The sequence below is a fragment of the Protomyctophum bolini genome, assembly GCF_963924005.1.
Source record: "Protomyctophum bolini genome assembly, chromosome: 5".
Taxonomy (NCBI): Eukaryota; Metazoa; Chordata; class Actinopteri; order Myctophiformes; family Myctophidae; genus Protomyctophum; species Protomyctophum bolini.
The window spans coordinates 35,851,299-35,863,393 of NC_137866.1; the positions used below are offsets into that span (position 1 = coordinate 35,851,299).

Here is a 12,095-nt window from a genome sequence, read left to right on the forward strand (position 1 = left end):
CCAAATTAACTTTCGGGTCCATTTGGTTACATTTTACACTGTCAGAGTTACACACCTGTGCGGCATCATTTGCAACCCCCCTCAAGAGCCCTGGACCCCACTTTGAGAACCTCTGCTTAGAGTCTTCCACTTCCACTTCAAAATTTCTCTCTACTGATTGGATAAAATTGGTATCCAGACCTGACGCTCTACAGCAATGATAGTGGAATATGTAGCTATTTAACATTTATTTTATGTATATATACCTTACACCCCCTTTTAACTCTCAAAGTGTGAACATGTGAACACTTTACACTTTCAGGGTTAAATGAACACACCCAGATTTTACTGTACACTATAACCGCCTGTACGCTTTGACTTGTACTCCCTGTCCCTCCCTTAGTCCCTTTCCTAGCTCCCTGAATCTCCCTTTCCTCTCTCTCTCTCTCTCTCTCTCTTTCTACCCCACTGGTTCTCAAGTTCAGGTTTGGGGACCACCAGTGGTCCAAAATGGACCCTTCCAGGTCTATAACAAATGCTGCGTTCACACGGGCAGACACAAAAGATACAGTCTACCATACATTTTCAACGGAAGCCAGCAACAATAAATAATGCTGAATAAAAAAATTGTCCCTGATATGGAAAGGGTTGAAAACCACTGGTCTAGATGGTAAAATCTGAGAGTTAAATTAACACCGTCTCTCCGAGTAGCAGACCTCCAATAGGGTCCATTTATACCCCAGACCCCACATTGAGAGCCAGCACCCATCCACCCTGTTAATACGATCAATGTTATTAACTGTGTTCTCTCTCTCTCTCTCCCTGGGGTGGTTTGGGTCCATCCAGATCTTCACGTGCCCAGCCCGTGCGTGGACGTGGCGTGCGAACACGGCGCGGTGTGCGTGGTGAAGAACGACGAGCCGGTGTGCGAGTGTCCCGAGGCGTGCCCGCAGACGCCAGACCCGGTGTGCGGCAGCAACGGCCACAGCTACAGGAGCCCCTGTGAGATGAGGTCCATGGGCTGTGCCCTGCAGATCACCATCCACATCCAGCACAAAGGACCATGCGGTGAGACACCCATAAGTAGAGCTTAGTGGTACTTTTGACATGTCCAAATCAGGGACACCAGGTTGAAAGTGTACATTTTGCTGCTAATACTGCTAACACCTTTACTTGATTTTTCAAGTAAAAGTGAATAACCGTAAAACCTTACAAATACTGCATTACCATAAAAGTAGGGGTGTCCTGTTCCGATCACATGATCAGGATCAAAGAAAACGGGATTGGGACAAGTATCAATAATTATTATATCCATATCATGATATTAGCCTGGATATTGTGTGTGAGTTTGGATATGACATAACTTAAGTGTTCTATAAATAAATATATATACTGTATATTGGACAGGAGGAAATCGGATACTCAAAATCAAATGATTGGAATCGGATCGGGAGAAAAAAGACGTGATCGGGACATCCCTATACTTAAAAGTAAAGGTCATGATACAGCACTTTGTAATGGAGCATTTTATTGGCATTAGCATCGTATTGGTATTGCTGAAGAAACTGAACTGAGAACTTCTACCACAGACACGCAAACGCGCACACGCACGCACACACACACACAAGCACACACACACACACACACACACACGCACAGGAAGTGTTGAGGCCGAGCCAGCAGGCCTAGGAAGCTTCATATACGCTCTCCTCATTAGCGCTATCGTTCACTTGGACAGCGTACAGCGAGGAGACGCCTGGTGTTTTTGAAGGCCTGCCGGCTGCTGCTGCAACCCTCACACTCCTGGTGGTGGTGGTGGTGGGGGGGGGGGCTACAAGTGACTGAGCCAGCAAAACACCGACCCCCCCTCGAGAGTAGGCCAGGCTCTAGGTGCGCCTCTCTCTCTCTCTCTCTCTCTCTCTCTCTCTCTCCGACGGCAATTACATACTGTACACCTGGAGGATGGCATTATAGCACGGCGCGCGGCCCGGCCTGCTATCTGGAGGAGGGCATTAGCATGACGCGCAGCCCGGCCCTGCTATCACATTCAATTAGCGGCAGGCAAATAACGGCCGCTGATTTAGCTCTAATTGAGGGACAGGCGAGGCCAGCCTGCGGAACCTTCCGCGTTATTAACCTGTTTAATGCTCCGTCCAAGAGAGACTCCGTTATTCCTCATTTCTCCTCACCTGTCCGTCCTTCGCTCGCGTCCACGTGTTGCGACTAGGCTGCATGTCGCCCCGGGGCCTTGTTTTATTTATTTATTTCATTTTCTTCTCTTTAAGCCATTAAGACCTGGAATGCATCGGTGTCACCTTAGCTTTTAATCACTTCAACCAACATTTTAAACTTCATCTATTGAAAAAAATCTACAAGCTCATAGCACGGCCTATTTTGTATTATTTGTATTTTTTTAAATGTGTGCAAAATTGCAAATCATTGAATATCTATTCTTTCACAACGGGTCCCTGGAACAAAATATTTGCTGCGGCCAAATACATATCATACTGGAGGTCGTTGACACGAAAGGGTTTGAGAACCACTGGTATAGAAACATAAAGGTTTTTCGGGAAACTGTTTAGGATTGTGAAGATATTTGCAGAATGAGGTCTTAATGGATTAAAGGGAATGGACCAGCTGTTTCCCACGGCTATAAATCACGGAGGCGGCGATGGCGAATGTGGTCCTTTATCGGGGGCTCAATGTCCTGATAGCGGGCCTCCGCTTCTTTATCAGCGCCGTGCCCCTCACACCTGGCTCTGGTCCGCTCAGCGCCTCATCCTGCGGCTCCGCACACAGACACAGACATTACAAACCAGTGATATAAATAATAAATAATATATAGATCTAATAATAATAACAAAGCATTTAATAAATATGTTTCTTGAAAACCTTCATTGTGACACTGATTTTAAGAACATAAAAACTGCTCATGACGGAACGTTCTGTCATATACGTTTTATTATTGATATCAAACGGGATCGCTGTTTTCTTTTTGTTTGATTTTTCATTTTCTTTGCTTGGCCTGTCCTTCTTCAGCAATCCTAGACCGGTTTTGCGCCCTGCGCAGTGCCGTTCACTTCTTGTGTACAGGCTGACTAAAAAGCTGAATAACTCTAAATCTACGGAGCTCTCCATGGTTTGACAAAACGCCCGATGTTCGGAGGTCTTTTCAGATTTTCCGGTGATCCTCATTGGAACATTTGGCGTTTTCTAGAGCAAGGATGGCCTCATTTTAGCTCTAGAATTGACGCTAATATTTTAGCATCTAAAATGGACGCTCAAAACAGACGTGCATCACACTAAAACCAAGTAGATCCGGGTCGACAGTTAAGTGTTGGCACTTGCGTCCACCAGGTGGCAGTGATACGGTTAAGAAGGTATACTACGTTGGTTGGTTCTATTGATCCGAGCAGGAACGCAATCGTTTGATCGTTAAAATCAACATGCTCTGAAAATGACCAGTTCAAACTTAACACGCGGTGGGTGGGCCGCGAACGCTTTTGAGATTTACAAGTGGGCCCTGATCCAGAGAAGATTGGGAACGGCTGGTCACGCATGCCAAAATATGGGGCGATTATGAATTCACAAAATGTGAAAACATAGGCCTATACACAAAACATATTTTGTAACACACACACACACACACACACACACACACACACACACACTCAGTCCTACTTGTAGACAGCTCGGCCCCTAGGAGCCACTCTGTAAAGAAAGTGGAAAGGGTAAGAGATTGATTCAATGCAGAGAACAGAACAATAGGGGAGAAAGTAAAGTAGCTATTAGGCCATTATGTGCTGGTACCCTCGCAGGGGTACGTTCTGAACTGTGGTGGGGGTGGTTGGGGTGAGAGAATGAAGTCTGCCTTGAGAAGGACTTAGCACTACGCTGTGTGTTTTGAAGGGTTGTGAACGTGCACCGGCTAAACTACTCCCCAGCCAATGTGTGTGTACACTGCATGCACCGCATGCCCCGGCGGCGCCATTATCCCATTCATCCACATTAAGACCTGAGGCCGATTCTACAAATGCCTTCTAACTCGGTAGTTCTCACACCTGCTATTTTCAAAAATAGCAGATGTACAAGCTCGCAGAGTGGCACAAGGTGACATGCTCTGAGCTTGTTTATCTGCTATTTTTTAATAGCCAATGCAAAACTGAAATGATGATGACATGCTTTCCCGGTTACCACCAACCTCTCTCTCTCTCTCTCTCTCTCTCTCTCTCTCTCTCTCTCTCTCTCTCTCTCTCTCTCTCTCTCTCTCTCTCTCTCTGCTCCTCCTCACCTTATTTACTTCCATCTCACACCTCTCCCTCATTTATTACATCTCCCTCTGCCCTCCCTCTCTATCTCTCCCCCTCTCTATCTCTCCCCCTCTCTCTCTCCCTCTCTCTCTCCCCCTCTCTCTCCCTCTCTCTCTCCCTCTCTCGCTCTCAACTCCGCTCGGCTGACCTATATTTCTTACTCTGCCGTGGATATTGTTTTACCAGCACCTGTGGGACAGAAAAAAGGGGGATTTTCTTTATTTTATTTCATCAAATTGACTCCATATGACCTCCATATGAATGGCCTTTTTCCTGTAGCAAAAAGGTGATATTGTCTCACGAAAAGTTAACCCATTCAGGATGGGAACCCCTTTTGGTGTTTTAAGCATTATGCTAGCTATTGCACCGAGTGCTGCTATGAGTTTGTAGATTTTCTATTTTTGAATAATCGAATGTCGCAAAGCTTTGAATATATATTCTTTCAGAGCTTGTAAAAGAGACTTCAGTCTCAATGTGGTTTTTACTGGTTAAAAAAAAAAAAAAAGAGCGAACCTTTTTAATTAAAATATTTGCTTCTGGGGGGGGGGGGGGGGGGGGGTCCCTGGAACAACATATTTTCGGGGTGTCAGGGGGGTCGGCGGCCAATTACATATACTTTGTGTGGTCCTTGACATTAAATAGTTTGAGAACCGCACTGATAGAAACAATGGGTTTTCAGAAAACTAAACGATTTAGAAGCCATTTTTTAAGGACAAGAGAGAAGAGAGGTTTCGGCCCGACAGCAACAATACGAATGGGCCTTTCTTTGTAGCAAAAAGTCATATCCTACTTGAGGAGGGGGGGGGGGCACTTAACCAAGCTCTCCTCTCCCGGACCGCCTATATACAAGGTCAGCCGCCACTCAAGCATGGGGAAGGAAAAATATCAGAATAATAACAAATGTCAATCCTGCCGCTATCGGGTCGCACCTGAGCCATAAAGATAAGCGCTATTTCCCACCCCGGGGAAGCGGAATGAAATTATTACCACAGGGCTAGCCACGGTACACAGCCCCCGCGTTGCACATGTACTGTACGTACGCGCACATAGCGTCGCTGCCAGGCAGGAACCTTGTATCTCTCTGTGTATCTCCATACCGGATTTCATTTTATCATGTTTCTTTTTTAAATGCCCTACAACTATGTCATACTTCTTTGATTGACTGTGTCATGCAAAAGTAGTCGAAATAGCAATACTACAAGCTCAGCTCACTGCAGTATATGTGTCGATCAGACAATGCGCCGTGCCGTGAGCTTGTAGATCTGCTATTTTTGGGAGCAATTTTGAAATTGATATAGAAAGCGTTCACCTATAATGACATGGCAAGAAAAGGGACACCAATTTGGAAGTCTGTCTCTGCGTTTTATAAATATTTTACCAATGAAAAGTATTATCATTGAACCTATTGGAGCACGGGTTCTTTTCTCTGAAAAGTAAAAAGTAACCTCTCTGGACATACAAGGTTTACGCCCGACAGCGGCGACGTTCACGCACGCGCCCCAGCTCATTCCCGTCCGCTCCCCACTCCAGCTCCGGCCCATAAAAGGTGTACCGTATATCAGCCTGTGATAATTGGCTGTGATAATAGCTCTCTCAAGTCAGTGAGTTGTTATGGTGGCTGAATAAAAAGCCCGGGCAGCGCTGCGCAAACAGCCCAGAAATAAGCCACATTATCATCACCATCATTCCTCGTCTCAGGCCCCGTGCCCGCCGCCCACCCGCCCCCCTTCCCCCGCCCACCCGCCCGCCATGCAGACCCTGTGCCTCAGCGTTTTATGGCAGCCGGTTTGCGCTGACGCAGACCCCCCCCCCTTCCCCCTCCCGCCCGCTCTTGCGGGAGCCAGGAGTCATCCATACCGCTGGATTACAGACGGTGGCCCCTCCGCTCCGTCGCCCGCCCCTCTGCCTCCGCTTTCTAAAATAAAGACTATTCATTATCGCAGAGAGAGGCCGGGGCTCCGGGAGCGTGCCTGCTGCTCACAGTACCTGCACGGCGCGCTGGGCCAACAATTGAGTTGGCCCCTCTCTCAACGTGTATGGGGAAACGTTTCTCTCGCTCCGTTTCCCCCGCTGGAATAAGTCCTCGTGCACTCGGATTTTCATTTGGGGAGGGGAGGAGGGGGAGTAGACATTATATGTGCCAGGTAGCTATATAGGCAGAGGACACAGTCCTCAATCATACACTGCTGGTTCTCTATGTCACGTCCGGGGACCCACAGCGGTCTTTGAGGTGGTTCCAGAGGGTCCTGAAAATCAGTTAAAACCACTTTAAACAAAATCCTTAGGCTTGTCTCCACCAGGCATGTACCACAGTAGATGTGCTACTTAGATTTAGCATACTTTTCCATACACATTTGTTAACATTTGTATTTCCTAAAATAGTTAGCTTCATGAATAATTACACTTGGGCCCAAAGCGCACGTGGATTTATAGCAGTTATGAAAGTTCCAAAATAATCATCTCAAATTGGGATGCATGTGAAAACTCTTGGCTTCCGTCCCTGAGAACGCGTTGAGTCATGCATTCGCCGAGTGGATTTACAGAAGTGTGAAATCTGTGCTCAATGGCGGCGTGCCGACATAGCAGCTCTGAGGTATTTTTACACACTTCACTCGATGCCGTTGCTAATTGCTGGCAGACAAAAGACCCTGTGACTCATGTAGCCAATTACAGTTTAACTCTCAGAGTTAGACCGAGAGAAACAAGGCAGAAATCTATACAATAACACATACAATAGTACAGTACATCCAAACAGAAAAGTCCTATCAGACTGCATTAAACGACATTAAACTGTCACTCGATTTGCCACTCATTTTATACCCTCTATAACACAAATACGGGTCCACTTGGTTACCTTTGCACACATTCACGTGTCTCAGGGAAATAAGGAACAGATATGTGAGGATTTGACTGTGTGCATCTTCAAATGAAAACAGGGACATTTTGCAGCACTTGGCAGAGCGCCGCGCATGACTCCCTTTACTGGGGCGCGGCTTAGAAGGGCTGCACACGGCTGCTAAGTTATGAGGCTGAACCCCAAGAAGGGGAGACTTGAACATTACTCTGTATGTGTTCCCCGTTAATGGCAGTGGATTATAGCGCTGCTGAGACATTCATTTCAGCCCTGCCTCCAACCCTGGAAGGAGCCATATAATTGTCAGAGGGGAGGGGAGGGGCGGGCTCACACCGGTGTTATCACTTCCCATTAATTTCACGACCGTATAAGGCCATGTTATGAATGGAGCGTCCCTACGGTTATATGGGAGCGCATTTAACGTAATGTAACGTGACATCCGGTGTCGTAGCGTTAAAAGAGACTTCGGTGTCGTGTGTGTGTGTGTGTGTGTGTGTGTGTGTGTGTGTGTGTGTGTGTGTGTGCGTGCGTGCGTGGTGGAAAAAGTACTCAATTGTTTTAGTAGAAAGTAACAATACCGCAATGTATAACTACTCCGGAAAAGTCCGGAATTCAAAATGTACTTGAGTAATAGTACAAAAGTATTGGCATCAAAATGTACTTAAAGTACCAAAAGCAGAAAGTACTCACTATGCAGAATGTCCCATTTCAAGTTTGCAAATGTATAAAAACATTTTGAAAATGGCAGATCCACAATGTTGTTGTTCTTCCCTCCGTCCAGACGAGGCGTGCGCCAACTGCTCCTTCGGGGCGATCTGTGACGCCCAGACGGGCCAGTGCGTGTGTCCGTCGGAGTGCGTGGACTCCCACCAGCCCGTGTGCGGCAGCGACGGCGCCACGTACGACAGCGAGTGCACGTTGCACGTGCGCGCCTGCAAGGAGCAGGTGGACCTGAGCGTGGTCAGCCAGGGAGAATGCCGTGAGTATGACCGACGGCCTCTCTCCTTCACCAATCACAGCCCATGGCCGTGACTTGTAGTGTGATATGAAACACATCCAAAATAGTTTCTCAATTTCTTCCGCTATATATATTGTTTTCAAAAGTAAAATTGGACTATTTCAAATTGTTAAATTTGTTCCTGAAGAAACAGTGTGGGCTCGAGTAGATGGCTAAGTAACTGTGACCTCAGTGGTGCTGCATCCACTATTTTTGATGATGACGTATGATGATGTCTTAAGCCCTAAACACAGTCCAAAGGGTCACCATGCAACTCCTTGGGTTGCATGTTAAGGCTAAAACCCTTTGGTGTGGTCTGGGCCATTGAATTCCATGCGTTGAATCACTAGAGTCAACGTGGGTCAACGTGGGTCAACGTGCAACAAGACACATCACACCGCAGGGACAACGCTAAACCCGTCTTGACCCTTTGGTGTGGTCTGGGCTTTACACTGTCTACATTTGACATTGTGATGTCTACATTTTGACTTTCCCCCCCAAAACTGCTATTTTCTCACATTCTGTCTGTCTGCTCCTCTGTGCCACCAGGGACGTGCGGCAGCGTGGTGTGCGCCTGGGGCGCCCGCTGCGTGGGCAACAAGTGCGAGTGCCCGCCGTGCCAGCTCCAGGCCTTCTCGCTGGTGTGCGGCAGCGACGGCGTCACCTACGACAACGTGTGCGAGCTCCGCACCGCCTCTTGCGTCATGAAGAAGAACATCGAGGCGGTCAAGCCCGGCAGCTGTGATGAAGGTAAGGGAAATGGACTTTGAAAATGGCGTAATTACTTTAACCAATCAGCCATTGAAGGTGGTGTAATTATCTCCACCCATCTGTGACGTTTCACATTGAGTAATGGTCCCTGCGTGTCCCCCTCGGGTAATCAACCCATTCTGTACAGGGAAAGCGTCTGGGTCATTGATTTTATTTTATATATATATAGCAACAGAAGTTTATTTTTTATTGTTTTATTACTTCTTATCTGGGGGTCCCTGGTGGGGGTCCGCGGCCAAATGCATATCATTTTGGTGGTCCTTGGCACGAAAAAGGTTGAAAACTACAGACTTGTTGCATTTGTAGAATCTGCCTCAGGTCTTAATGGGATTAAGACGGGAAGGGTCAACACAATGTCATCGTCGTCGTCCTCGCTCCTTTGATTTTATTTTCTTTCTTTCGTTTTTTTTCTTTCGGTTATTTTTTTGAGGGCTTTCATGCCTTTATTGATAGGACCGTAGTCTGACGGGAAATGTGTAGAGGGATGGGCAGTGACACACAGCAAAGGTCGTCAGGATTTCACTCAAACCAGTACGTCCAAAAACCATGACTTTTCAGGAAATGGAACGATGTAGTGATAAAATGTAGTGAAAATAGCAGATCTACAAGCTCACGGTGATGAAGCTATGATGCTATGATGAAGTAGGGCATTATTTATTACCGAAAAAACACAAAACAATATAATATGGCGATATAAGGTTTCTGCCCTGACAGCGGCGACTTTCAAGTGGAAAAGCCAGTTTAATTTCCGCGCCTGAAGCGCCTGCATTATTGTTCTTTATCCCGCATTTGGAATAAACGAGGTCCAAATTGGCCCCGTTGGGTCTACGCTGATCAGCGGCGACAGGCTGAAGTGGAGCGTTCCACAACGCCGTTCCGCCGGGAGCAACTTGTCACCCTTCTGTTGTCACGCCAACTGCTCCACACGCACGCACACACGCACGCATGCACACGCACGCACGCACGTCAGTGACTGCAGTGACTGCCGTCATACCTTTACAAGGCGTGAAGGCGAACAGATTACACCTGCCAGGGCCTTCGAGTCCATTTTATACTTATAGTTATACTTTGCTGCACGCTGAAAATAGCCTCGCCAATCTACAAACACGTGGTGTGAGCGAGCATGTAGCTTTTGCTATTTTAAAAGGTGGTAAGAAGGAGATAGATAGAAGTAGACGAAGGAGAAAGAATGAAGGACAACAGAGAGGGGGGATGTGTGTGAGGCAGTGCTGAGTCATCTGACTGTTTGTTTTGTATCCTTATTGCAGTCTGGCTGCGCGGCGTGTTGTTCCACATCGACTCAACGGTCCATTTAACACCGTTTCATTGACTCAGACGACTGGCCTTTTTTGTATCTGGAGCATGAAGAAATGTGCCACTGTATGCTCACAGCGCATACAGTTTGTATGACTATACTTGTGAGGACATCAACGTTTTAGAACGGTGCGGTCTTTATGAATGACATTTTGACTGTTTTGGCATTTTTAACCTTAACCAAACTAGCTGAACTTGAAGGTCATGTGCTGCGACGCATTGTAAGCTTGTAGATCGGCTATTGTCGATGAGTGACACCGGCGTGAAACTAAGTCACTGGTCCGATCCAGAAGAACACAGTTTGCCGGCCACTGCTACAGAGCTGACAATGAGGTTATATCTTCCCTTCTTCTCTGGAGTCCTGCCTCAAAGCAGACTAGAGGTAGAAAACTGACGTTCCCTGACGTTCCGCAGGCATCAGTAAGCAGGAACTGGGGATGGCAATGAAGGAACGGGAAGTCTGCCGTGATATTGTGAAATCCATTATATCGACCGCGGTTGAAAAATTATGATGATGATGAATTCCAACCACAAACACAGCATCTAACCTCTAAATGCCTAACTCTATAATTTCTTAATTGTAAGTCTTGTGAAGACTAGGACCATTTTAATTCTTTATTTAAAATAAAATAAAAAATCTCAAATTCTAATATACTAGTATAGGGACTTTTGGCCCTCAGAAGTATAGAAATACAACTACAAACACACGCGCGTGCACACGCATGCACACACGTTCGCTCTTCATATAATCTTGTGGCAGCATGCAGGCGAAGATGCTCTCTTCTTCTGTTCCCAAGGGCATTTTTATGCTTCTGATGCCTGGTGATTTTTTTTTTCTTTTTGCATTTTCTTCTCTCTCTCTATCTCTCTCTCTCCATCTCTCTCTGAACATGCCCTTTCTCCTCCGTCCCCTGCTCATTTTGAATCACAGAAAGCCATCAGGCTTACACAATAGAATCTTTTTCTCTGTCCCCATGGCTTGTCTCTCATATTCTGTTCATCAAAATCCTGCCCGATGACAAAGGCGCACCATCACTTTCCCCGAGCGGGATGGAGATGGGATCGTCTGCGATCAATGCATCTCACCCCGGGGGCTGTCCTGTCCTCTCCTGTGAGCGTGTCCCCGAATGCGACCCAGACCCTCCACAGGGGTTCGGGTTCGGCCATGGTTTTTGTGAACAGATGAGAAAATGGACCTGCTGGGCTGCGCACATAAAAATCTATGTCGTCGACTGCAGCTGACATTTTCTGTAGCTTTTTTCTTTTTTTTCTTTGGAAAAGATAAGAAGGACTTTCCTATATCTCTCTCCGCCTCCGCCTTAATGGATGCACACGACAGGATAGTGTTTCGATGGCGATTTGGCAAAAGCGGCAGTTTATATTGGATAATACAGCAATTCGTCATGAAAAATAAGCCCTGCGATTCTGCTTGCTAGCTCTATCATAGACAGCAGTGAAAGTCTATATCAGCACGGCCTACAGTACCCCTGTGCCATACCTCATATCTAAGATAAGGCCAGCGCGGGGACGAGTGATTTATTCGTTTATGTAGACCTGACTTAAAAAACACACTCATTAGTCATGCGGCGGGGAGGGCGGATGAGGGGGCAGGGCGAAAAAATGGAAGTTGGTTTCGCCCGCCTTTTATTTAGCGGTAATGAAAAATGACACTGTTCCCACCGCCGGCCGCACGGGGAAATTTATCACCTGTTTAATTTCACACTCGGGTAGGCCTGGCCTCAGGACCCTTCTTTTTTTTGAGACACTGACAAAGTGGCGTCTGAGAGCAGTGCATCACCTAGGGGGGCCCGGGCCCTTTTTTTAATTGAATATACATTTAATAAACAGGATTACGAGTGCAGCTGCAGCA

At 46.8% G+C, this 12,095-nt stretch overlaps 1 protein-coding gene across 4 annotated transcripts in view; it reads left to right on the forward strand.

Moving 5' to 3' along the window:
* agrn (agrin) overlaps positions 1 to 12,095 on the forward strand; it is a 347,396-nt gene that overhangs the window by 233,013 nt on the left and 102,288 nt on the right. For all 4 annotated transcript variants that reach the window (XM_080763911.1, XM_080763912.1, XM_080763913.1 and 1 more), the window contains 3 exons: positions 826 to 1,047; positions 7,925 to 8,122; positions 8,690 to 8,890. In XM_080763911.1, coding sequence (XP_080620037.1) covers positions 826 to 1,047; positions 7,925 to 8,122; positions 8,690 to 8,890 — 621 coding nt within the window. The remainder of the gene's footprint in view (positions 1 to 825; positions 1,048 to 7,924; positions 8,123 to 8,689; positions 8,891 to 12,095) is intronic.